Source organism: Podarcis muralis, chromosome 8 (genome assembly GCF_964188315.1).
Source record: "Podarcis muralis chromosome 8, rPodMur119.hap1.1, whole genome shotgun sequence".
Classification (NCBI taxonomy): Eukaryota; Metazoa; Chordata; class Lepidosauria; order Squamata; family Lacertidae; genus Podarcis; species Podarcis muralis.
Window position 1 is genome coordinate 48,404,843 of NC_135662.1, and position 27,826 is coordinate 48,432,668.

The 27,826-nt window shown below is 40.2% G+C and overlaps 1 protein-coding gene across 15 annotated transcripts in view; it reads left to right on the top strand.

Annotated features, from left to right (window-relative positions):
* Positions 1–27,826, top strand: part of PTPRM (protein tyrosine phosphatase receptor type M) — a 409,846-nt gene that overhangs the window by 273,648 nt on the left and 108,372 nt on the right. For 9 of the 15 annotated variants that reach the window (XM_077933148.1, XM_028737330.2, XM_077933149.1 and 6 more), the window contains one exon: positions 3,104–3,236. In XM_077933148.1, the coding sequence (XP_077789274.1) occupies positions 3,104–3,236 (133 nt within the window). Of the gene's footprint in view, positions 1–3,103; positions 3,237–10,225; positions 10,256–27,826 lie in introns of all 15 variants that reach the window. The other 6 variants (XM_028737325.2, XM_028737333.2, XM_077933147.1 and 3 more) reach the window with 1 other exon arrangement.

Here is a 27,826-nt window from a genome sequence, read left to right on the forward strand (position 1 = left end):
GCTGGACTCGGACGAGGCCGGCGAGCACGCTTCGAAGGCGGGCAGGTTCCGCAGCGGCTCCACCTCCTCGTAAGGGTCGCCCCGGTACTCGAAGCCCTCGTAGTCCGGCGCGAAGCCGGATCTGTCCTGCAGGAGGTCCGCCGCCGAGGCCCGCCGACGGGACCGCTCGCGGTTGCCGTCGGGGCCCGTCGAAGGAGGTGCGCTGCTGCCGCCGTACTCCAGGTCCGGGAGGGCGTGCAGGGAGGCGGCCAGAGCTTTCAGGTCGTGCTCGCTGAGCTGAGAGGGCGCCAGGTCGTGCTCGGGCCACCGCCCGTCCGTTTCCCACTCGCAAGGGGAAGCGCCTTGCAGGCCGTCGAGGCCTTGCTGGGGGCTCGCTTTCATGTGGGACCTCGAGTGCCTTGGAAGGGAGACCAATCAGTGTTGGATTTAGGTATAAGCTAAACAAGCTATAGCTTACCATTACCTTCTATGCTGTTACTATTTTTTTATTATTTTTTTTACATAGGTAAAAAGTGACCTTTCCCCACCTGGCATGGTGGTGTGCCTCGAGATTTTTTTCATGAAACAAGTGTGCCTTTGCCCAAAAAAGGTTGGGAAACACTGTGCTGGAGGAGTAAACATGTGCTACTGCCTTCAGTGTGGTATTAATGTGCTTTTGCTTGGGTTCAGAGGTATCCACTTCAACACTTGCACTATCTATGTTTTAGTTGTCTCTTTGCTTGTTTCATGGCCCCTAACTCCCTGGTAAACCAGAAAGCCAACCAAACTCTCCAATGTGGGAGATGATGCTTATGAGTGATAGGCTTGTACCAGCCCACCAGTGCAAGGATTTCTGATTGCATAACTAGACTTCCCCTGCTCTCCTTTCTCACACCTGCCCCCTAAATCTGTCCTGGGAGTTCTCCAATTCTCCAGAGCAGATTTTGGGAGGGTGTGGGAGTTGGATACAATCCATTGTGAATACTTCCTCACTTGATGTTAGATGGAATAAAATTAATATGAAGGAAGATAGAAGGATGCAGCTGCCAAAACATGGAAAGTTATGTAGGTTGCTGTGGGGAAACAATTGCAGGTGGGCAAAGTTGGGCTAGATCAACTCCTCCCAGTTCACCCTCGCAGGTTTTAGTTATACATGCCAGGTTGACCCCTTCCTCCACCTTTAAATGGTTTGTGACATAGATGTTATTATAAGGGGAAGAACCACCCCACTTGCCCTGTCTTGCTCATTTTGGCCACACATTCCCTCTACTATTTTGATGTTTTCTGTTGGGCCACAGCAAAGTCCCAAAGTATGACTATAGCTAACTGGGGAAAGTACATTATTAAGTTGGCTTTTGTGATATAAAATAGGAGGGATGTGTCCCTTCCACAGTAATTTTAAACATGAAGGCAAAAAATGCTTGTATGTGTTGAAAGTAGCAATAGCCATTTGAAAACATTTTGTGTATTTGAATAACAAAGTTAGTCACTTGGGTCCAGTAATAAAATCTAACCTGCAGATCATCACTTCTTCATGCTCAATGTATATTAAAAAAAAACACAACTTGCTATATCAGCACCTTCTTTGCTCTTCTCAAGCATCGACATGGCAAGCAAGGTTAGGAAGAATTGTGAGGTGTGTCATATCAGGCAAAGCATAAATGGTATGACAAATGTCACCCATTAGTGACACTTACTCCTAATTAGTGCTAGTGAGAGACCAAAGAAGTGCTTGTTCCAGTTTGGATATTATGGGTCATCTTTGGGAATGATATATAATGCAGGGATTTGCACCAATGTAGAGAGATCATATATACTGTGTCTACAGGGATGATCAAGTAGTTAATAGCCACCAAAATAGATATAGAAAGATTTGTTCACCTTATGTGGCAAACACTTTGTAAAAATTCAGCTATAACTTTTGACAGTAGGGGTTTTGGAAATCTGACCCTTGTTTGTCTGAGTGAGCATTTGAGTACCCTTGAAAATTTGGCATCATTTGATACTGAGCAATAAAAAACCCTCCCTGAGTTGATTATTCATTACCATGGTTTCTAGGCAAATAAAAAAAAGTTAGAACTTAATCAGAGCTTTCAAAGACCTTGATGAAAACAGGAGTGTGCTGGTCCCCAAACGTTAAAAGTTTAATTACATTTTACTTGTTCCCCGCCCATACCCATGTCAATCCAAAGGAACTTTAATGAGGGAGCTTATAAATCAGACTTGTTTCCAGGATTGTCTGTCTACCTTGTGAAGGTGACATGGTGCTTCGAATGATGAATACTGTCATATTTTGATTAAAAAGTCAGAAGTCCTTTAAGGGGGTCAGCATGGTGAATTGAATAATGCATCCTTAACAGTTTTCATGCTAAAATTATTTACCGTAGAAAATGGATGTTTCATGAGACATGGATTCTGATGTTCCGTCACATTATACAGTAAACAGAACAAACATTACTCTTTTTTTTGTAAAGAAGCGGCTATAAAAGCTGAAGACCGTGGCTGCTGTAAGGCACTGGTTATCTCATTTAAACAGATATTAAATGTGGGTGCCAGTGGTGTGATCATCAGCTGCTTCCATTTTGTGAATAAATTGCTTAGAAGGAGTCTTTTGCCTACCAGATGTGACCTAGATTTAGATTTCCAAAGGCAAAAAAAAGTCTATTGTGTAAAAACAAAACAGTTGCTGGTAAAATGCATGGTAAATGAGCTTATCTCACATTTCCAGGTGTTTAAGCTAATATGTTAAAGAATTACTGCTTCATTTATGAAAAATAATTGCAGAAAATGTTTCAGCAAATCAAATTTGGATAGGGGATTATGATAGTTATTGTGTTTGTTAGCAAGTTTTTAAATAGCAAGGCCAACAGGGAGGGTAACAAGGATAATAAAAATATAGAAAATTGGTATGTGAGAACAGGGTACAGTGTGGGTGTAGCATCAGAATTTGGTTTAGGGTTATGAACAATTGGATTTGTCTCAGCGCATATGAATATATTATAAGAAATCAATGATTTGGTGGTCTGCCAGCTTTGATGACGATTATGATGATGTCAAATATTAGGGAAAAACCATGCAATGTCTTAATTATTTTCTCCTCTCTTTTAAAAATGTGTTTTTGTAGGTGCAGCAACTAGGAAACCAGACCCTGAACCAGAGAATCAAACAGACCACACCGTTAAAATTGCTGGAGTAATTGCAGGAATCTTGCTGTTCGTTATTATATTTCTTGGGGTTGTGTTGGTTATGAAGAAAAGGTGAGTAGTTAATAAATCTTTCTGTGTCTGCATATTTGTGTTGAAGCATCTCCTGCAGCAGTTCTCAGTAAAACAGATGCAAAGTTTCTGGCTACTTTTATGGACAGTTTGAAAAGATATGCTGCTTATTCTCCCTAAAGCCTTGCTAGTGTTGAATGAATTGTGATATCTGACTCTTTCCTCCTGCAGCAGCATTCTTAGTAAATTAATGTTAGCGTCTTTTTATTAAAACACCCTGCAGTTGGGGATTCTTGCATTGTATACTGTACAATCAGCCCAAATGACATAAGGATAATGTTTATGTGTAGCCCCACTCAATCTAAGAGCTAAGGCGAAAATTAGAGATGACTGAGTCATTGTAGAACTAAAAAATGCCACATATATATATATATATGTCTAACAGACACTGTTTGGAACCAATATATAGCATTGTATCCAAAGAACTGTGAAAAGAAGGTAATTTGGAAAAGTGCTGAAGGGTTTGTGCCAAACCATAATAGTAGTTGTCATGCTTCTGCTTTTGCAAGGTGCTGTGTAAACAGTTACACAAGCCGAACAATATTTTTGGAGTTAGTTTGGCTTTTCTCACACAGTGTTTTAGTGGAAAAAATAGCCCTGCACCAAAAGACAACTCCGTCCATGATCAAAATGACACTTCTGGATCCAAGCCGGACAGAAGTGTAAGAGTGCAATTTTGAAGAGTGCTGTTTGAAGTATTTGCCCACAATTTGCTGTGTATATTTTCCTCAGTGAAAACAAGTGAAATGATTACAGTGGTACCTCGGGTTAAGTACTTAATTCGTTCCGGAGGTCTGTTCTTAACCTGAAATTGTTCTTAAACTGAAGCACCACTTTAGCTAATTGGGCCTCCTGCTGCCGCCGCGCCGCCGGAGCACAATTTCTGTTCTCACCCTGAAGCAAAGTTCTTAACCCGAGGTACTATTTCTGGGTTAGAGGAGTCTGTAACATGAAGCGTATGTAACCTGAAGCGTATGTAACCTGAGGTACCACTGTATATTGTTATAATGCTGAAGTTAACCTAGGGCAGGTTCAGCCGCTGCATGTAAGTGAGTGAAAGGCAGATGGCCCTGTTTTGAGCAAACATTACAAGCTTGTGGAAGTTTTGATTGTACTCAAAAATTATAACCCTGGAAAATCTACGTGACATCAAGGTAATACATTTGGGAGTGGAAGCGAGGGAATAGTTTTCACCGTGGGACTAGTAAGAGCATATCGCAAACTACAGTAGAAGATTGGGCCAATATTATTCATGCGTTACTTCGAATATTCTTAGGTTCATTTGTCAATGAAGCTCTGAGTTGATAGAATATGATTGGTATGGAAAATATCTGAATGTTTGTACTTAGAATACTTGATCCTTTGCAGCTGTAGGCTTCTTGTGTGCAGTGCACACCACTGCAATTTCTCCAGGCCTCAAGTTCCTTAAATGAACTCAGATATACTTGCGAAAGACTTCACAGAGTTCCAGGTATGAAACGATCTATCAGTAGAGCTAGGTTTGAAAAATATAAGTACATTTAAGTCACCTGCGTATTAAAATTATTATTATGGCATGACTGTTTACCAGATGGAATTCAGTGTCATAACGTAACAGTAGAAACTTGTGAAGAAAGCAGCTAGAACAGCAAAAGAACCTCTGTGAAAAGCAGATGCAAAATCTGAGTTTATTATTATTATTATTATTATTATTATTATTATTATTATCTTTCTGAAGATTACAGGGTGGTTCGCAACATAAAAATACAAAATGAGAACACAAAATACATAATAAAACAAAAACAAACCAATAACCTCCCTCCCACAAACACATTTAAGAGGCCATAGAATGTTAATCAACCAAAGATCTGGTGACAGACAACATTTCCACCCAGCACCTAAAGATACGTAATGAAGGCATCAGGCAACCCTCCCTCGTTTAGTGTCAGAAAGAAATATACAGTACTGCATTTATAAAAATATGTAGAAATTATTTTTGGCATGTTGTAGCCTTAAAATCTATATAAAGAAATAAATGTATCAATGATGAACTAGCATTATGGATTGAACTGGGCCAAATTTTATTATTCTAAAGAAAAGTTGTGGTTAAGATTCTTCATTTTCCACAGGCAGCACATGGGGCCTTTTTATGCCCTATTAAGCTGTCACTGACTGACTGGACAACAACGAATGGTGAGAGGTGCCAGCTGGGGATTCCCCAGGGGAGGAAGACTCAGAGCTCAGGGATTGCTGGTGGGATGATAATGAGTGGTAAGAGGGAGAAGAAGGTGTTGGATGTTGAAGAGGTAACAGTGTTTAGTGAGCAGGGAGAGTCTGTAGCAGAAAGAAGTCCAGAAACAGAAGCAGGAGACAAAGGGAGGTCAAGAGGCAGAGATGAGTCAGGCTGTTGAAGAAGCTAGGGGGTTTCCCCCTCCTGCTGTGTCAAGCTCCCCTCCCCCCTGGTCTCCCACGACCTGAGGAGGTTTGAACAGGGAGGAGCAGAGGGTATAGTGATGTAGTCTCAGATTGCTTAGGAAGGAACCAGGGGAGGAATAGATTTAGGCACTGTGGGAAGGTGGGGACCTCCAACCTCCATAATTGCCTCATAGGGGCAAGGCCTACCATGAAGAGTTGCTGTGCTCATTAGGCTGGCACTTTTGAATATGAAGCTTAAAACAAGATATAATTTTCTTTCAAATTTGAAGCACTGGAATAACATCTTTTGTATATTTAATCATGTACAGTGGTACCTCTGGTTATGAACTTAATTTGTTCCGGAGGTCCATTCTTAACCTGAGGTACCACTTTAGCTAATTGGGCCTCCCGCTGCCACCGCACCACCGATGCGTGATTTCTGTTCTTAACCCGAGGTACCACTTCCAGGTTAGCGGAGTCTGTAACCAAAAGTGTTCGTAACCCAAGGTGTTTGTAACCCGAGGTACCACTGTATACTTCTTATTAGAACATCTGGAGCAGGCCACTATTGAACTGCTTTGTTTTTATTAGTCCTTCTGTAAAGAAGCCATGCTTAGCAGATCATTTACAACAGTGGACATTTTAAAAAATAATTTTTTTTCAAAATTTCAAATGAGAACCACAAAAGTACAACTCTTTCCTTGCCATTTTGCTTTCTAGAGCATGCGCTTAAAATAGTTAAGCAGTGTAACTGAGCATGCCAAGTAGAGATTTCGGCTCATTTATTTCTTTTTTTAAAAAAAATAAATCTCATGCTGCAACGCAATAAGGTTTTGAAAGTTGGACGTTTCAAAACCAGTTTGTGATAGTTCAGAATTCCTCTTGGGAGTACAGAATATCCTAGGCCCCAAAAGAGCAATGTGAATTGTGACCTAAATATGACTAGATTAAATACAAATAAGGGTCAACACCTATATGATACCAGCATCTTCGCTAAGTACAGTGGTACTTCGGGTTACGTAACCCGCTGCATATGTAATCTTCGGGTTGTGAATGTGGCAAACTCAGAAGTGTATACTTCCGGGTTTCGCCATGCACATGTGCAGAAGCGATCTGTGCGTAGCACGCATATGCAGAAGGGCGCCTCCAGTTACGGATTTTTCAGGATACGGCCGGGCCTCCGGAACGGATCCTGTCCGTAACTGGAGGTACCACTGTAATTTGGTATTTTTGTCAGCCTTGCTGTTGTGAATCTTTCATTAACCACATGCAAAACAGTCTTTTTCAGTCTGTTATACTGTAGAATTGTTCAGCAGTAATTGTAAAGGATTATCAGATATAAAACAGATATAAAACCTTATGATTTTATTATAAAGATTCAGTACAGTAGACCCACAGCTTATGCATGGTTAACTTGTGCACATTTAGCTTTACATGCTGGACAAAATAATAATAAATAAATAAAAGGAGGCAGAAAAGGGACAAGCGTGCAGAGAAAAAGATTTTGGCAGTCTCACCCACTGGCAGAGCATAAGCTAATGGCAACTGGGACACACCCCTGAGGGGGGCAGGGCCTGTCACGATCGAGTGCTTCAGGTGCTGCAGCCTCTCTCCACTCCTGGGTCAGGCTTGACCCAGGAGTGGAGCTGTGGCTGGTGGCGCCCGGCTGCCGTGTTGTCTCTGTAGCTCCCTCGCACTCAGGAGTCAGTCTCTAGTGAGGGATTCCTGTTGTAGGGGCGCCTGGTTGTGCCCCCTCAAAACAAAAACACCGGGCCACGGTCCCCCAGCCCCGCTCCCCAAGCTATGCCATCTGCCATTGCACCCAATGTGTTTTGTCTATATGTGATTTTGGCTTTATGCCCCATCCCTGGAATGTAACATCAGTGTAACTAGTGTATAAAAATATCTGGAGCCGTTTCCTCTTCATTTTTCTTCCGTAACATCAAAGAGTGATGGGATCCATTTGTTGATCCTGATTTCAACTATATATTTTTTAAATATGCAATCATTTATCTCAATAAATTCTTAGCAGAATTTTGCATCCAGACAATATTGCACTGATTAATTATATTTATTGTTGTTTCTGAAATTGCTGTACAAAATTTAGAAGCACGGTTGCATTTATACCAATTATGTTATAATGCTGTCATTACAACTTATGTTAAAAAATAGGGATTGTTTTGTCATGGGACTCAAAATGAGGAAATGTTACAATATTTATTCACCAGAACAACCATACCCTCTTGTTCTATCCTTGTAGGTAGGCAGAATTATTTCCATAGGACTTACTCCTTGTTCAAGTTTTGCTGGGTTTTGCTGCAAGAGCACCTATAACAACAGCTTTCCTACCAAAACAGCACATTGCATTCTCCTTTTAAACAGAATTAGAACAGGTGTACATTGAGCAAATATACCACATGTGATTAAATATTAAGCACTTCACTTCTTTAAACAATACGGTTAGCATCAGAAAAATAAGAATAGAAAACTAGCAAACATTTCTACAGGCAAAGAAGATGAGAGAGAAAACTTGATGAAAGCCTCATTTTCAAAGGGATGCCTGCAGCATGTAGCTAGAGGCAAGTTAACATTAGCTGTAGTCCTTTGTAAGACCTATTTATGGAAAGGGATGTAGGGCTCTTTTGTTTTTGTTTTTACCATAACAAGCAAGCAAACAAAAACTATGCTGCAGAAATTACCATACTTACAGTACTTATTTGTATTTTTGTACCTTGCCGCTATTTGACCCTTAATTTAGCAAGTTTTCCTAATTATTTTGCTGCTTTATAAAATGCTGTTTCTCCTCTTTTTTTTTGCACTACTGTATAAAAGAGGTCATCAGTACAGCAGAAATACAGAGACGGTTGTACTGCTTTATAGCATATGACTATGTTTTCTTGGCTCAGAATGTAGACATTAGTTGGATAGGCTGTTTGGTCCATAATGTAAATAATCTCTTCACTTTGTTTGGGGGGTGGGGAGGACATAACTGTGGCAAATTAACGGGTGCAGAAGCACCAATTTGTATATATATATGTACCGTATTTTTTGCACCATAACACTCACTTTTTTCCTCCTAGAAAGTAAGGGGAAGTGTCTGTGCGTGTTATGGAGGGAATGCCTATGGGTGGCATGCCTACGGATTTTCCTCCTCTAAAAACTACGTGCGTGTTATGGTCGGGTGCGTGTTATAGAGCGAAAAATACGGGTACTTCGCTTCCCCTTTAGTCTCATAGTCAGTGGTCAGGGGTGATGGGAGTTGTGGTCTCTAACAACATCTAGGAACGCAAGGTTGAGAAAGGCTGCTCTAGACCAAGGATAGCCAACCCGGTGCCCTCCAGATATTATTGGACTTCAGTTCCCATCAGCCTCAGCCAACACAGCCAATAATAATATATGATGGTAGGTATAATCCGACACCACCTGGAGGCTACCATGTAGGTTACCCCTACTTCAGACAGAACTGCACTGGGTTTTTAGCAGGCCCAACATCCTTGGAAAACTCCAGGGTTCCGTGAATGCTCTTAGGCCTTGGCCTGCTCACCTCTCAGCCTTGCCTAGAGCAGTAGTGGAGGGTTGCAAGCCTTTTGTCAGTATTTTTCCCCACAGTGCCCTGGAGCCAACCTTTGTCATAGCACTGTAAGCAACTAAAATGGTGGGCAGCTTGTCGTTATTGCCAGAGGCCACGGAGCTGTTGTCACCACCATTAGTAACCCTACCAATAAGGGCAACAGTGTCAGAGAGGTCGCACCCATGGACACTTGGCCAGGCAGCCAAGCTCTGTTTTTTAGTCATTGTATGGGACTAATTTGATTTTCCTAAAGCAAGAATAAAACCGTAATTGTAAAGTAAGCATATTCATATAAGGCAAGAATGTTTTGGAAAAACATTGGGGGGGGGGAGTTGAAATACTTTGTTTGTTTTTCATTAAACATACATTTGTATGCAAAACTTATATTTTAATATTGCATTCCCAACTAGATTGTGGGGGTAAACAGCCAGCCCACGGTGCCATGCTCCTAAGGTTTATTGGCATATCTGAGCAAGTGGAGCTGTGCATAGTGTTGCAGCATAGTTGACTTACAAAGAAAGAAAATTTAAGAAGGGTACTCAGTATCAAATAACCCACAGTACGCTGGCAAAACAAAAAACTTTTGAAATTTTACTGTTTCTAATTTCCTTAGTGATGTTTTAGAGGTGGCATGCTGTCCTTCCTAAAGGAAGTATTATGATGTGAAACGAAAGCATGGTTAATGAATTAACATGTGTGTGTCTGTGTTATGTATTATATATGTGTAGGAGACATTTCCTTGTTAGTCATGGCTATTAGATGTGTGGTAAAGTATGTTTAAAAAAATCTCAGTGAGGAATTGCTGAAGCTTTTGTAAAGATTGGATATGTCACCTGTCTGTTCCAAATGTGCTGCATGATATTTCTGAGATGCATTCTTGCTACCTTTTCATTTGTTTCTCCAGTTCTAGTCTCATCTTGATTTTTTCATACATTAATATTTGGCTTTTCTTTCCTTCCATTTCATCTTTTCCTCCACTGCCTAAATCCTTCCACCATCATGGCAGAAGAAGCTATCACTCCTACACTTATTACCTGTAAGTAACTTACTTGTGCATCATCAGAGACATGCTTTCTGCCATGTTGTTCCTCTGTGCATGAATAGTGAATACTAATGATTCAAACTTCCTTTGTGAAACTTGAAACACTTTTCTGCCTCGCTTGAAACCAAACATCTTCATGTCATTGTATTCAAATCCACGTTTCCTTTAGGTTTCCTTTGCCACGTACTGTGTGTTAAAAGTGTTGTAATTTTTTCCCCTCATCAAAAATATTAGGAAAATACAAGCATCATTATTAGGATTTCAGAAAACAAAACCAAGTTTAGGGTACCTTTAAATAAAATACTTGGATCCAGATCTTATGCATGTTTACTTAGAAATAAGCCCAACTGAGTTCAAAGGGCTTATTCCCAAGTAAGTGGGCATAGAGTTGTTGTTTTTAATTTTTTGTCCTTGTTGAAAATCTAGTGATGTATGTACATGTGCAGCCATTTACCATACATCCATTGCTGTATACATTTTAATCCCATTCATAAATAAAATGCTGCTTAAATGTTGCATATTCTGTAACACATAGTTGTGCTGTGTTGATCCCAGAGAATGAGACGTACATAGTAGGTAAGAGGGTATTTTCTATTTGAAATCAAAAGGGCATGTTCACAAGGTTATGTTTACTTGTTCGCTGTTATTTTTAAAGAGGACCAAATTTTAAATAGAGCAGGAGTGTTTGTACGGCATTGTCTGTCGGGATGACCTGCCTATTCATTTCTTTCTGAAGAAAATCTATAGGCAAGTACATAGTGCATGAACCATAACTGTATAGACCTTTAGCAGAGCTTTCCTGGCATTCTCACAATGGCATAGCCCTGCACAAGGTTTCCTACTCCTGCTCCTGTACAGCAAGAGTGAAATGTATGAATCAAGCATGGAGGGGTGAGAGGAGGCATGAGATATTAATAAATAACTGCAACAATTTACCTTAAAATACACAACTTCCTTTTAAAACATTTTTAAAATCTTGAATTTATCAAAGCGTGAGCATCTGTGTGGTTGTACACCTTTTGACCCCCATCTTATCCGAAATCCATGCCTGGATGACGCATTCCCAGCCTAAGAGTTGATGATGATGATGATGATGATGATGATGATTATAGCTCAGGGCAGTTCACATACTAAAAGATTAATTGGTGAAAGACCTATAGTAATAACCAGTGTTATTTTTCTAGAAAAAGAGGTGCCAGAACTCGAACACCTCCTTTGTTAGAACGGCAATGGTGCCCACTTGAGAGGTGCCTGAACTGAGTTCCAGGGGGAGTACCAGGTGAAAAAAAGCCCTGGTAATAACTAATGACATTTGAGTTCTGTGCATGGTTTAGTGTGGGCATTGGGGAGAACTGGGATCTTTAACAGCTGTCTAGCAAGCAGAAATTAAACAGCTTGAATCTTTTCAAATATGAAAATACAAATAGCGTGTGCAGATTTTATGCCAATTTGAGTCTTCTTTTGTGAATGCAACAGAGGGCCCAGTCCACTGAAATTGCTGTTGGCACCCCTGGGGACAATTCCAGTATGTGAAATAAATGACCCAGTAAAGTTAATTTCTGGAATGTAGGGGGTTGGACTAGATGACCCTTGGGATCCCTTCCAACTCTACGATTCTATGAAATGAAAATCAGCCTCAATTGCAGGCTTTTACGCTCTTGGCCCAAATCTCTTTGAATAATAGAACAAAGATAGTTGCACTCCTGTGGCGCAGAAACAGTTGGGATGTTAAGAAATTATTTGTATATAGCACATTCCCAGAGAAAAATAAAGGGTGCGGTAGAAAAGCTTGTGGGGAAGGATTTTATATTCTGCTAAGCTTTTAAATGGCTATAAAAAAGAGCTAGCAGACTGCTCCTTGAATGCGGCGCATGAAAGGAAGTATTGGATTACCTTGGGCACTGACAGCATGTGGGGAAAAGACAGAAAACGTCTCATGGAGGCTTCGATGGCGGGTGTCATTCTATTTTATTCCATGATTCCTGAACATCTGAAGTATCATTGTGACTGTGCCCACCTCATTACTGTTTGCACACTCTTCGTGTACAGAAATGTTGCTTAAGGCTAAGTTACACTGCATGGCGAAGCCACAACTTGGTAGGTAATTTATGTTGCTTAGGGACTGTAGTTTCATAACAAATTAAGCTGTTAGTTTTCAGGGTGATTTAATGAAATATTGAACCAAGTGCCAAGGGCAGAACCATGAGGAATGAGGTGAACGTACACAAATCAGTGCACAGTTTTGTTTTGTTTTAAAAAGGCGAAAGGTGGAGAAAAGTAACTCAAATGTCTTTTTATTCCTGTGTTTTAGTTCTTGCTAGCTCAGAAAAGTTAAAACAAAATGCTTCTGTCTCTGGAGTGAAATGTGTTCATTTAGCCTGCTAGCATTAGCATTCCTGTGTAATTATATTTTCATTTGAACTCTGAAACTCTTATCCTTTGAATACCTTTTAAACCCTACAGAATATGCTCTGGCTGAAATGCCTTCATTGACCCTATTGGTGGGTGTTATGACTAGATTAATGATAATCTGCCCCAAGGTACCATCTGTCAGCCCTCTTTTGTATTTCCACTAGGTAAATTGTCTCAGCCTGCCCATTCTTTCCCCCTCTCCAACTCTTCAAAGAATTTCTTTCCTGCCGTAATGCCACAGGAGAGAAGACAGCCCTATCTCATGATTCAGCAACATCTGGTTGGGGGAGCTTGTGTACAAAAGATACCAAACTTTCCTTGGGTGATTGCCACTGAGTAGTGAAGGGAAATGTAGGTTAAGGAGTAGACATGGCCATTTCTTCACTTTGGTTTATTGTTTTGTTTTTCAACATCATGATTGCAATAATATATTGTCAAGGTGGGATGAACAACTGTTAGCTACTAAGGAGTCAAAGAGACATGGGGGGGGATGAAATCTCAACTACTTTATTATTTTAAAATTCACTAACACATACATACATATTCCTGGGTTTGAAGGTAACAGCATTGACCCATTTAAAAACAAACATATAGATGGTGTCCCAAATTGTTCCACAGGTAATAGTGCTGAACTATACAGTGTGGAGCTGCTGTTTCATTCTTTGGAGGAAGATTTCGTCTCTGAAAAAATGTGCATTGTATCTATGACATGACAGCACTTAAGAAGGAGATGAAAAGGGAGGGCAGGGAATGATTTTTAATGATAGGGCTGACTAGAACAAAGTCGTTCCGTGTGGCCTCCACCCACTAAATATGCTCTGGAGAGTTGAGGGGACACCCAGTACAAGTTTAGGGGGTACATGAGAAGGGGGATAACTCCCCTTGTGTGAGCAGAACTCCCCAAGCACATATCCCACTTAGCACTACGTTGAATTCCACACATTATATCATTACTAGGCAGTGATTAACATTGCATAATGAAATAGTGAGGATTGTCAGTCTATTGAAATTAAAATTTGCTGCCCAAAATTAGGCGACATTGCAAACACGTTTTATCCTATGAGTCTCTTCCCTCGGCTTATGAGTCTAACCCAGGAAGTCTGGAAGCTTGGGATGTAAGTGGACAGGCTAAGAAGACAAGACTAGCTAGGACTTAGGGAACATGTGGCTGCTGACAAGTGCCCACAACTTATATTAGTTAATTAGGTTGTGCCAGGATTTTTTGGGGTAGGGGGATGTTTCATTTACCTTTTTTGCTGCTGTATGTCCTGATTACCTCAAAATTAGGGGGGGGGCGATATTCTTCCCCTTCACCTCTGCTTGGTGGGCAAACACTTTTGCCTATGTTTGCATCTGTTTCTGAAATTGCTTTTGCAGGGATTTAAAGAGCCACCATGCTCTCCCCTTTTGAGTCCTGTATTTCGTAGGCATTTATACAGCTTGTGTTTGGCAATTGATGTTACACCTTAACAGTCTACTGAAATAATGTTTTCACAGTGTTTGAATCTAGGTGTATATGGAAGACTGGTAATGTGCCTATGGATTTCTTTTTTATTTTATTATTGCATGTTAACTTGGAGCTTTGCCTTCTCTGTTTCTCTCTCACTAGAAGCCATTAAACACAGATACTTGCTGAATGTGCCTACTGCATGAAAGCTTTAATTAAATCTACAAGCTGAGCCTTAAAAAGAACAAGAATCAAATTAATTGTAACCAGGGCTGTGCATTTGTTTCAGTGACAGGCCTTTGCGCTTTGGAGAAAGTGCAATCTGTGTACCCTTATCTGAATTAGTAATTTCAATATCACTTTTCATTAGCATGGTAGGTCATTGCCGTGTGTCTTCTGTCTAACACTGTTTGCCTCACAAATAGAGTCTGTTCCAACCACTTTGCCATAGGATTCCATAGCTGTAAACCCATGAAGTGGAATAAACTCTTTTTCAGCTTTCTGCACCATTGGTTTTTGTGAGTTCTTCTCCAGACTGAGCTTCCTAATTAGGCGACAGCATAATTAAGGCAAATGCAGGATATGCAAATATGGCAACTGGATTTATAGCAGATTAGGGTTATTATGCTGGGCTAGAGATAAATTAATTTATAAGCATCATTATTATTGACTTTTCAATGACCTAAAGGCAAAAATCTATATAATGTAAGATTAGATTGTAAGCTTAAAAATATAGTCAAAAGAAAGCAAGTATTGAACCAGGCCTGCTTCCACAGGTCTTTTAAAAATGAAAGCACCTGTAGACATTATCATGCAAGTATTCAGCAATTGTTTAAATCAGTGTCAGGTGCTATTTATCTACTGCTTCTCTATCTGTTCCTTTGCGTAACATAAATCAAGATGCACATTCTGAAATCACACTTTCAAGGGAAAGGCCATTTTAAATCTGATAAGGTGCCTAGACTGCAGGGAACTCATTTATTTAATAACAATGTGCATGTTAAAGTCTGCTCCAAGTTTGGAGGCATGCCCTAAGGATAGGAGGTCCTATCCTGCACAGGTAAATATAAAATTGCTTTCTCCTCTCCCACAAATTGCCACCACAGAGAGTCTGATCAGGCCCCTGGCCTGGAGGATTGAGGACTTTAACGAACAGGACCATTTTTACCATGTGAATTGTAGGCTCTATTTTGATTGCACGGGAGCAATGGGTTTAAAAAAACCTACATCCCATAGTCCCAATCCATATCAAAGGTCAACATAGGCAGGGTTTTGTTTTGTTGAGGGTTGGGGGAGGAAGGGAGTGAGCCTTCCACTCAAGGGCAGAACAATGCAGTTAAGGGCATCTGGTATTTAGTCCTTAGGGTCCCAAATATTTGTATTTTACTATTTTTCACTGGTTATTTATTGCTTATTTGTTATAATGTGTCCTTCTGTTTGGATATACTTCATGCCAGGTTGCAATAGATTTTCTTCATCTGAAATATTAAACAAATTCAATTAGATTGAACCATAACTTTGATTTCCTTCAACTGAAGGGGCAGAATTTTCATATTTACCAGAGCTGGTGTATCATAGTGGTTAGAGTGGTGTTAGACCAGAACTTGGGACACCAGGGTTCAAACCGCCACTCAATCATTAAACTCTTTTCTAGGCTTTGGGCCAGTCACTATCTCTTAGATTGACCCACCTCACAAAGTGGTTGTGAGGATGAAATAAGGGGGGGAGCACGTATACCACCTTGAGCTCCTTGAAAGAACATACATCAAATAAATAAAATACCTGTTTTGCTTATTATCTGTAGCCAATATATTTTAAAGAATGCATAGCAAACAACACAGTAGAAGGGAAATGAAGCTATTAAGTATCCAGTTTTGTGGTGGCCACCCTGAAATACTACAGTATGCCTATTTTCTAGGTTTGAATATGTGGGCTGCAGTGATAAATATGCTTACTAGGCAGTAATCCACCCCCGGCCAGAAGACAGTAAGCCTTAAATAAACATGAATAGTATCGCACTGTTTGTGACTCATTGAAATACATTTTAGTTATCTGCCATAATAATAACATAGTAGTTGCCTATCTAGCTTTACTGGATATTCATTTTAGTGTGGGATTAATGTAAAATTGGAAATGTCATTTAATGTAATTGGTTACATTAGTGGAAGCATTATTTACGGAAGGTTTTGTTATTGTTAGGGTCATGCCATCAGGCAATCAAGCAAATGAGATCAAACTAGTGAACCTTAGGAAAATAAATTAACCTCAACAATAAATAAAAGGTTAGTATCCACTGCAAGCACTCCCAAACTAGCTAATCTTGATTAATTGTATATTTCACTTTAGGCTATAGATCCTCTTTAAAATGCTATTCAGATTATTAATGCATGATGCCATTATATTAATGTAGACTAAAAGTAATGCTTCTTATTTTCGCTTATTAAAGAAAAGTAGTTATCTAATTGGCTTATCAGCATCAAATTAGCTTGCTATTTATATTTATTTATTCTCACCCTTTCTCCAAGGAGTTCAGGGTTCTATGCACAAAAGTTACCAATTTTATCTTTACAACAACCTTGGGTGGGCATTTGGCCATAGAACTCCTCAAGCCATAGCTTTGTTAAGAGGTTTATATGTTATTTGGTGTATTTTGTACTTTCTGTGAGTTGCCACGTTTCTAGCATACTTGAAGGTTAGAATCCAATGTGTGTTTCTTATACTATCATTCATTGCAATGTATGTTCCTACTTTTCCATTTTAAGAGTGCAACTACTGTGACCTCAGAAGCCAGTATCCACACATAGCAGGTGCTGTGTTTTGTGTTCTAGGGCACAGCATGATATAACTATAAAAGTAAAGCACACTACTTGTCATGGTGGTTGAAGTAACATTTTTACAGCATGACGGCCTGACAGCTTCTTGTTGTATCTAATTAACTAGAAATGCCTGTATAATTTTAGCAGCACGGTCTTCCCTCTCTCTCTCTCTCCCCACCCCTCCACTTTCCATTCTGGGACCACCGTGCAGGTGGCAACTACAAGAATTTTCAATGCTTTATTTCCCTTTGAGTGTTGGGGTTTTTTGTGTGTGCGTTGTTTTTTTAAGCATGGCAGCTTTTCATCTTGTAAACTAAAAATAAATGATTTGCCAGGATCAGATTGAAACTAAGGGTTGATTCATAAATGTTAAAAAAAAAGTAATTATGTACATTTTCATTAATTATTGCATGGGTACTTTTGCATGCAAGAACAAACTGCTGAGTACTTCAGTTTTTTATGCATATATGAAGGCATCTGATTGAACAAAGCTGAGATATTTTCTTACTAGATGATAGACACAGGATGTAACTAACATTTTGATTAACTTGTGGGGCGGGGAGAGAGAGAGAGAGAATGAACACCCTTAAAGCTAAAGTATTTACAAAACTTCATTGTAGCAACCATGTTCCTGTGAAACCGTACTGGTTTATACAGTCTGTTCATCATTTGATGGCTGAAATATAATGTGAATATATGCATGTGGGAATGGACCATTACAGAATTTCATATTACTCTTCAGTTTAGACATTCAGCTGCCAATCATCATTAGGTTCACTGAATTAAATCTAGAGTTACGCTTCCATGTGAGTAAAGACTCCTTCCATTTACGGAAGAGACTGAGATATAGTGATTTTAAACTCCTGTTTGTCAGGGGAATAAGAAACTGTCAACAGGAAAGCAAGAAAAACAAACAAAATGGAATAAATTAGATGCCATTTTCACACCCCAGTGTAACGCCTCACTTAGCACTCTGTCTATTAAATAAGAGGCACAGCACGGACTAGGATGCTTTCAATCTGTTGAGTAATAACTGATCATGGCAAAAACTGCTGGACAAAAGCCTAGAAATAAACTAACTACTTTATGAATAGGAAATTCTTGGCTTGTCTGTGGTAGCAATTATTTATTTGTTGTGATTGTAGCAAGAGAATGATTTATAGCCTACTCAGGCTCTAAATATCACACACAGGAAGAAACATAACTACTGGCTAAAAGGTCCAACACATTCTGTCCACTTAGTTAAAATGCAGCACTGTTTGGATGACATTTTTGTGATAATGTGAAGGGGGAAATCTGTTTAGAATAACCGCAGTTATGTTCTGCTGATTGTTGTTGTTGTTTTAAATGGTATCAGGCTGGCTTGAATTGTTCTTTACTCACTAGCAGCATTTTGAGCAATCAGAATATCCCTTTAACTTTAAAGAATTTGTTTAAAATACTGATTTATATGGGGGAGGGACAATCATCTCCATCCAGATTTTTAACCAGATCCATGTACTGTTAATTTCACTAATGCTGAAATATGAAATGGTGTTCCCACACTATCCACTGAGCCCCTACCCAACTCCTTCAAGGTAATTAAAAGGAAATGTACAGTTTTCCTTCTGTCACAACAAAACATATTTATGGTGAGCTCATTACATTGATGCAGTCACCAGATTCTCTTCACTCAACATTTAATGCTTAATATCGGAAAGGAAGTTATATTATTTTTACATGTTTGAACATCTGTTTGTAACCACATTCTTGTTTGAACTTACGTTAAACAACACCAGTTATGGTGATCATAATAGTACACTAAGAAAGGTTTGCTGTGTTGGAAAAATTGAACTTGGATTTTGAACTCTGTAAAGGTGTTCATTGCTGGTGCAAACTGTGTGATAGCGATGCACATAGGTATTACAGAGAGAGCTTTTCTTCTTTCACAAGTGTATGTTAAGGATTTGCAGAAGGCATGCAGTAGTTTTGTGAAAGCCCATCACTGTGGCAGATATGAATAGCCTAGCAAATACCTGTTTTAATCCACTGCACATGTCTGGAGAAAGCAGTTGGGTTGTGCCACACAGGGGAGAGTGTAGTGGTGTTCAAGAAGAGAACATGCTAGATACTGAAAGAAGTAAACAGACCAACATTTGTATGGGATACAACTTGACAGAAGGAAGCCATGGCAGGAAGCCAGGTCCTATTTCTGATAGTCCATGCATTATCAACACTATTGGTCCAACCTAGACTGCTGGAACATGCTTAGAAGAAGAGGTGCCAGCTTCTGAAGGAGAAGGGGGTTACAACATCACGTGGTGCATGACGTCAGGACATCAGAGGAGCTGGGGATGGAGCCTAGCACAGCAGCAGCATGGCTTCAATGGCCACAGCTCCTCCTCCTGCCACTGCCACCAACCAGGGGCTGTTTTGCCACTTCTTCCTCTCCACGGCAGGAGGAGGAAGAGAAGGAGCTGGTAACTGAAGCCCCACTACACTTGCTTCTGTGCTTAGCCCCTCCTCTGATGCTTTTGGACATTGGGGGGCCTGCCTCCTCCCAAAAAAAATTGGGTGTGGGAAGTGTTCGGCCCCCGCTTGGGTGAGAGGTGACTACAGTGGTACCTTGGGTTAAGAACTTATTCTGGAGGTCTGTTCTTAACCTGAAGCCTCACATTAGTTAATGGGGCCTTCTGCTGCCGCCCTGCCGCCAGAGCATGATTTCTGTTCTCATCCTGAAGCAAAGTTCTTAACCTGAGGTAATATTTCTGGGTTAGCGGAGTCTGTAACCTGAAGCGTATGTAACCCGAGGTACCACTGTATAGCTGTCAAGAGCTAACACTGTTCCCACGACTCTTCTCTCCAATTGTTCATGCAAATACACTGTAGAAAATATCATAGAAGCTGATATTTAATTAAATGCAGGCTCTTTCTTTAGGTAAATACCATAAACATGCCTAATGGTGAAGGGACTGAACAGAAATTTAGAGTTCCTAACTCAGCAAAACGGACAGTGGGTGGAATCCAATTTCCTTTTGTTCCAATGGAAGAGAAAGGAAGGTGATATTTGCCAGTTCCCCCTCCTCCCTGCAACCCCTGTGTCCCAAAAGGTTGGTTACATGGTTTTGGAAGACCCTCCAGATCAGTTTATAAGGTTATGCAGGGAACTTACCCTAGGAAGAAGCAGCCAGCAAAATCACCTGCCCTCTTCTCTTCCATTAGCAGAGGCTTCCAATGGATCAAAAGCTCTTCAACAAGCACAAATATACAGTTGGAATCATCCCTCCCTCTTGGACAGTATACTGCCATTAAAGTAGTAAATGGTGCAATAGTAACAACATTGTAGTGCTGTTAGGAATTGGGCACTTTTATATCCTTTCTCCTAAAGAACAGTGTGTAAGGCAAAAGGGAGCATATTATCTCGTGGGCCACAGCACAGCAGGCTGGTGATAGCCAACTGTGTGTGTGTGTGTGTGTGTGTGTGTGTAAATTAGCAGTGTGAATACAGTATGGAAAGACGTGACACCAGCTTGGGATCAAAATCAGCCATAACTTTATTGATTACAGATGTAGATCGGATTTGGCTTAGACATTACTGACTGATATTTCCATCAGGGTCAGTCCTAGTGAGAAGATATCCTCCATTGATGCAGATCTATTGGGGAAATCCCATCAGGATGCCATGGCCCAACAGCCCCTGTCTGAACTTCCAGAGAGAACCCTACCCTTGGACCCCTTTAGTGGGTTACGCAGAATATATCCTGGAATTTTATGGGTGGGTAACCCCCTCCCAAACTTTTTGATTAAGGACTTTTATGCCCTGCAATCAGAGCAGACTGAAGACTGGCCCAGCCAGTTCCGGGTCTTCAGGGTCTCTGAGTGACCCATTTGTATTTAAAATCACTGACGGGCAATCCCACCAGTCTCCGTGGCTGGCTGAGGACAGTGCTGGCCTAACCTGAATATGCAGGGTTGCCTTCTCCTGGCCCCCCTCCATCAATTGTGCCAGACCACAACTGCCACCACCATCAGAGTGGTATCCATAAGTGGTATTCGCTCTCACAGAAGGTGGTCTGTTTAAAAATGTAGCCTGCGTTTATTTTCTTTTTAAAAGAACAGTATTTTTTAACTTTAACAAAAGCTTGTTTCTTAGAAACACAGTGCAGATTTTGTTATCTGTCAGAGGATTTCCAAAGTCAAATAAATATTAAGATACCAGTAAGTTGACGCGCGCGCGCACACACACACACACACACACACACACAGCGCCCAATTTAAAGGTTATGGTTGAGGACAATACAAGCTGAAATCCTAAGAGAAAAATTTACCAATATGTTCCAACTGCTTTGGGATATTCTGAGGATACAAATAAGCTATTAAAAATTCTTTACTGGCCACTTAGTCTGGTTTATGATACCTTTGTTTTGTCATAGCTGCACAAAGCAGCTGGAACAGACTTTGTGAATCAGGTCCTAAGAATATAATAGAGGATAATTCAGGGTTAAGGACTCCATAAACAAGCCTATTTTTCCCTAAGAAGCTTCAACAGAAGGCTCCCTCTGCTCCTTGTAAGCACAAAAGTGGTTTGCAATACAAATGCATAGAACAAAGTACATTGCTTTGCAGACTCTCATTTGAAGGTCAAACAACAACATATTGCAGTAGTTGAGCATGTGGTCTGTAAGAATAGCTATTGTCAGTCACATGACCCAACAAGTTTCACCATGTATTGTTCACTTTCCCCAATTATTATTGATTTTTACAAAATGCCCCCACAGAAATTGCAGTTTGATGGCAATGTTTAGGTCCATTGCAACTATAGAGCAGATGTGAGAACCTTTGGCATGCCAGATGTTGCTGGACTACAACTCCCATCACCATGGTCAATAGAGGATTTACAGGATCATGTTGATTGTTTGTAAATTATCCAAAGTATATATATATTTGTCCTATTGAATAACAGAAAGCTGATCCAAGCATCAAACTTCACTTGACTCCCACAACACCTTCAAAGCAACAACCCTAAATGTACATTTGGAATTTGCAGGATGCAATGCAAGTCATTGTGTGTGGGCACAGGAAAGGTAGAGGCTACTCATTCCTTTCTGGTAGTTTGTTTCTTTGGGGTTTTTAAAATCAAAATCACCCTTCCCCAGTTACTTTTCCCCATTGTGCCCCTGGAGTGGGACTTCTACATCCAACAAATGTACATTTACTTAGCAAAAAAGAAGAAGACAGGAATGGTCTTCGTGTGGCTAGGTGTCACATATAGTTTCTCCGTAGGTCAGTATTCTCTGTCTCAAAATGCCAAAAAGGTGTCTTGAGATTATCATACAAGTCAATATGTTGCAACAATCCCCTATTGTTTGCTCTAGAGGGTAGGACATGAACCAATGGATTCAAATTACAAGAAAGGAGATTCCAACTACACATTACAAAGAACTTTCTGACAGTAAGGGCTGTTCAACAGTGGAAGGAACTACCTTGGAAAGTTGTGGATTCTCCTGCATTGGATATGTTTAAGCAGTTTGGATGGCCACCTGTCAGGGATTCTATAGCTGTGATTCCTGCATTGCAGGGGGTTGAACTAGATGACGCCCCCCCCCCTCATCCCTTCGGATGATTCTGTGAAATATACCTCCATAATTTTTCTAATCCTTTTAAATTATTTTATGCTAGTGACTGTTACACTATCGTGCAACAATGGCTTTCACAGATCAGGCTTGTATTATGCGAACAACTACTTCTTTTTGTTTATCTACCAACTGCTTATCAGTTTAAATGGGCGAGCCTTTGTTCCTGTGTTTTGAAACTAATTAATGATTTTATGAACATCTTGTATTTTGTTTTTTAAACCCACAAGTTCTAACTATTTGTAATCAGCCCCAGCATAATTCTGGCCATTTTATATTTCATTTTTCTCCTGTTATTTCTAAGTAGATGGAGAAGACAACAGATCAGTATAATCCACGTGTTGCATTGAGATAGAGTTGGCACCTGGATGCTTCAACCTACACAGTACCCTTCAGTATTGTTAAATGCAATGCATTAGTAATAACATTCATTATACCTGGGCATGATTCATTCTTTTCCAGCATAACTGTTTATGTATTTTATGTATTTTATTCCCAGTGATAAAAGGCTGTCGTGAAAATTTGAAGCAAGAGGTTTTTCACTCACTGACTGCTGAAGTTAAAAGTATCTTCAGTTCTTTTATAATCCTCCTCCCTGGAACACAAGCATTTACTAAGTAAATGGAGGTGGGAAAACTTTAATGCGTCAAACCATCTGATCATTTCAGCTGCCACTGCTAGTTTTCTGAAAAACTGCACAAATCCAGTCAATCTGTGGTGGGTGCTTGTAGATAGTGAGTTTATATTTTGTGTCATTGCTGGCTATTATTCATCCTAGGCTGTTTTGTTGCTTACCCGTTTCTGTTGTAATGCTTTTCTCTGCTTAGTACAGTGTGTGTGTGTGTGTGTGTGTGTGTGTGTGTGTGTGAGAGAGAGAGAGAGAGAGAGAGAGAGAGAGAGAGAGAGAGAGAGGAATTACTATTATCAGTGACTACCTCTTACTGTTCTTCTCAGAGCTCCATCAATAGCCATCAACCCAAATGTGACATTTTTTATTGGTGCTCGTTCATGACACTTTGGGATGTATTTCATCCTTTTCTTTGTGTGCGCCGAGAAGCATAGTGGGGAGAATTGAATCTTGACATTTTGGAGTGAAATTGTCATGTTTTCTTTTTGAAATCCCTGTAGTTATTTAGTGAAATACTGCAGTGGATAGGGGTTTTTTCCCCTCCTGTTGATATATAAATAGAAGGAAGATTAGTTTTGAAAGCACAATGGATTCTTAGAAAGTTCTTTTTTTTAAGTAGACTATACCTTGATGTCTGTAATAGCTTTGAAGGAGTGAAAAATCTAGAAATGAAAGGAAATGGTCTGCAGCCTACTAGCTGTATCACTGAAAGGTGCTATAATGAGAAAGAAATGAAAAGTATTGTGATAAGGAAGGTCATTTTTCTATAATTCATTTCACTTAAATCTTGATAAAAACTCCATTTGAACTTGATTGAAGGTGGTGATGAGACTGAGAAGTATGTGTCTAGGAGACATACTTGGCCTATATCTTGATTTATAATTGCAGCAAAACCAAAACACTACATTAAGAACTGTGAGATGGAAAAAGAATGATAAGGAATACATCGTGAATGTACCATGGATCCCGTACAGCAGAACTATAAAAGAATGAAAACATTATAGGAGCCTACATGTAGATCATTAGAGAAGCACTTGGGGATAGTTGGCCCATAAGACAAATGGACAGCAAGCCACCAAAAGCAGCCAGTTCCTCCCCCTTTAATCCCAAAGCTTGACCACTTTCCCATTCCTATTCTCCCATTTTATAATCACTCTGCCCGTCTTCCTGAGTGGATCCTGCATGACCTATTCCTGCATTCATAAGTTTCCAGAATGGGAGAGAGAAAAAACAACTCCCCCCCCCCCATGGAAAAATAGTGTCCAGGCAGGGCAACAAGAAGCACCAGTTCTTCCCAATACCTGTCTTTCCTTGAGCTTGGCAATACCTAGCAAATCAGGACACAGTTACTTACTGCAATTTGCATAAGATGCTTCGTTCTAGAGCAACACACACAATCCATACATTGGAAGCTCTGACTCAGTCTAAGGCAGCTTTCTATATTCCTATGCATTTCATTGGATATTTATATGTTTGTGAAACACTGGTGTTCCATCTTTCTTGATCTCGCCAGGCAGTTTATGACAACATAAGGGCTTCTCTGTTTTATTAAAACGTTGGTTATGGTAGCTGTTGCTGCAGTTGCAAAAATTCTACCTCCCAACACTTGTCTATGACATAGATATAAGGAGCTCTGAGCCCAATCCCTTCCTCTATGGTGCATACACCCCAACTTTTAGGAGTAGTCTCTGAAGTATGAAAGACTTGGAAACTCAAAATGCTGTGGTTACCTAACTTAAATTATACTATTTCAATGTATTTAAAAGTTCCACTCCGACTCTTCTACTGCAGGCATGTTCTCAGCACATTTCTTTTGTAATCAAAAACTCTTCAAAAAATAGCGTGGGGTTTTTTTTTTAAAAAAAATGCCTGATAAAAAGTATGTCAGGTGGCACCAGTGAGTTGGGGCTTCACATTTCACCACTATTCAAAATGGCATGCCTCCAAAAATGTATGCTAACAAAACTTCAGATAGTATTATAATTAATCTTTAAACTCATTGCAATGGGAACAATGGCAGCAGATCATCTGGCTGCAGTATTTGGTCAGAATATGGCAGAAAAGAGCCTACTTGGGTTTTGTTTCAGGAGATTTGAAACGGACATGAAAAACTGACAGAATTAAAATGCGGCTGATACTTACAATAACAACCCTATGGACTCATCTGCCATTGCAGGACATGTTTATACTATAACATAGTAAGTTAAATTTAGCACAGAGATTATACATCCTTTTCTTAGGTGTAGTGCAGCAGGGGTGGGGAAATGAAACGAGCTTAAAACTTCAAAGCAAGCTTCTGTTCATACAGTTCTTACTTTCAAGTATCGAAAACTTCATGGTTTCCTTTCTTCATGAGTAAAAAGCTGAGTCTGCATTACATGGATTTGTACCTGCTGATACAGCAGGTTCAAAGTACTATAATGAACAAGTATGTTACCTTGTTTGAATGTGACAGTGGCAGAACATCACTTTCCCTCATTGCGATAGGCCCAAATGCATTGATATGTAAGTAAATCACAACAAATAGTGCAGCACGAGCAAAATAATTTGTTGAGTCGTTTCAATTAGAGTTTATAGTTTTTAGAAAGATTCTCCCGTTTGTGACCTGCGCCCATGCGTCTCTGTACAATTTGCAAGCCTTAACTTCTATTTGTTAATGATCTGTTTTCCACTCGACACTTCCGTGTAGCAGTGTTAAATGAGTGTCAAGGGGCTAAGTTTCCAGTTTAGGGATGAGTAATCTCAGGTAACAAAAAGATCCAAAGTACAATTAAAATAAATAAATACAGTTTGATTTTGAGAGGCTTGAACAGGCAAACGTGCATTGAAAATGTCCCCATCTAAAAGTTCAACTGCAGGACAGCAAGAGCAGCCGATTTGTATTCAGCCTCTGTGCAATTTAATAGGCCTTGCCGGGGTGCTCTGTGCAAGCTCCATTTACTTGAAGGGAAATGGTGCAGTATTCTGCAGTGCCTGGTGGAGTTTCCCTAGTTATCTGCAGTGTCATAAAATTACAATTCAAAAGGTTTTCACTAGGAGAGGTATAGTTAAAAGTCAAATGCTAGATATATTGACTGTCACATTCCTGCCTATCATGCTTCCATTACGCTTCCTCCATTAGCCATACGATGCAAAATGTCAACACACAGCAGCACTTATTATGCAGGTATTTCAGAACAAATTGACACATCCAAAATAAATGTTGCAGCTTTCAGTTCAGAACCATTCTGCTGAAATGTTTACCCATAGTTAACGTTCCTACATTATTGCCTATCTCTTCATCTCTGCCTGTAATGTCTGCACGTGTAAATGAATTTCATTTTAGGTGCATAATGGTTTCAGAGTGCAGCATCTCTTTGTTGGGGGTTTTCCATGTTCAGGAAACTGTTTTACTTGGAGAATAAGGTTTATGAAAAATCTAAATAAGTTTGGGAAGTTTTCACAAAATAATTGCAGTATATCATGGTAAGGAAGCAACCTTTATCTGATGGCATTTAATTCACAATAGAATGTGCAAGTAAGGTTCTATTAGTGATATATTTGGAAGTCTTAAGAAATCAAATACTAGATTGCTTTAAGACTATGCTGAAACATTGCATTCTGTGTGGTTAAAAAAGCAGGTATGTAAAGAAGAAAATCAACAAAATTATGATGAAATAATTATTTTTAAGAAGGGAGATATTAAGAAAAACCTCCTTTACGTACCTGCTTTGTCCAGGTGAAAGTCCACAATGAACTTGTTTTATGTTATTTCTATGGCATTGTTGCTACTCAATATTTTCTCCTCTTTATGCTTTCATGAGTCATTAGCTACCTAATTACACTGGTACCTTGGGTTACAAACACCTCGGGTTACAAACACTTCGGGTTACAGACTCCGCTAACCTGGAAGTAGTACCTCGGGTTAAGAACTTTGCCCCAGAATGAGGAAAGAAATCACCTGGCAGTGGCATAGCGGCAGGAGGCCCCATTAGCTAAAGTGGTACCTCAGCTTAAGAACGGTTTCAGGTTAAGAATGGACCTCTGGAACGAATTAAGAATCAGAGTTTGCAGGGCAGCAGCTGAAGAAGGTGCAAAAAAGGGTTTTCTTGTGTGTGTTACTTGTGGCTGATTAGCTGCTCTCCCTGTGCAAAGGTCAGAGGGGGCAGGGCTTCTGTTGAGGTAGGTGATTAGCTGTGGGAGGAGCTTATCAGAGCTTTAGGGCAGCAGCTGAAGAAGGAACAAAAAGGGTTTTCTTGTGTGAGTTTCTTGTGGCTGTTTAGCTGCTCTCTCTGGGCAAAGGTCAGAGGGGGCAGGGCTTCTGTTGAGGTAGGTGATTAGCTGTGGGAGGAGCTTATCAGAGTTTGCAGGGCAGCGGCGCGTGCCTAGCGGCGCGCGCAGTTTGATCCATCTTTTAGATTTAGGGGAGCTAGTCTCACACGTTTGTTGGCAGAGAACTAGGGGTTTTTTGGGGGGGAGTTATTTGTCCTGTCTTCACGCTTTTTTATGATGGAAGACCGCTGTAGTCACCCCCAACGACATGTTCTCAAGATGGAGGGTGAGGGAACAGCTGCAGTCGCCTGTGATTCCTGCGCAATGTTTGCCATCTTGCCAAAGGTTGCAGGCAGCTTTACTTGCAGCAATTGCATGTTGATTGCACTCTTACAAGAC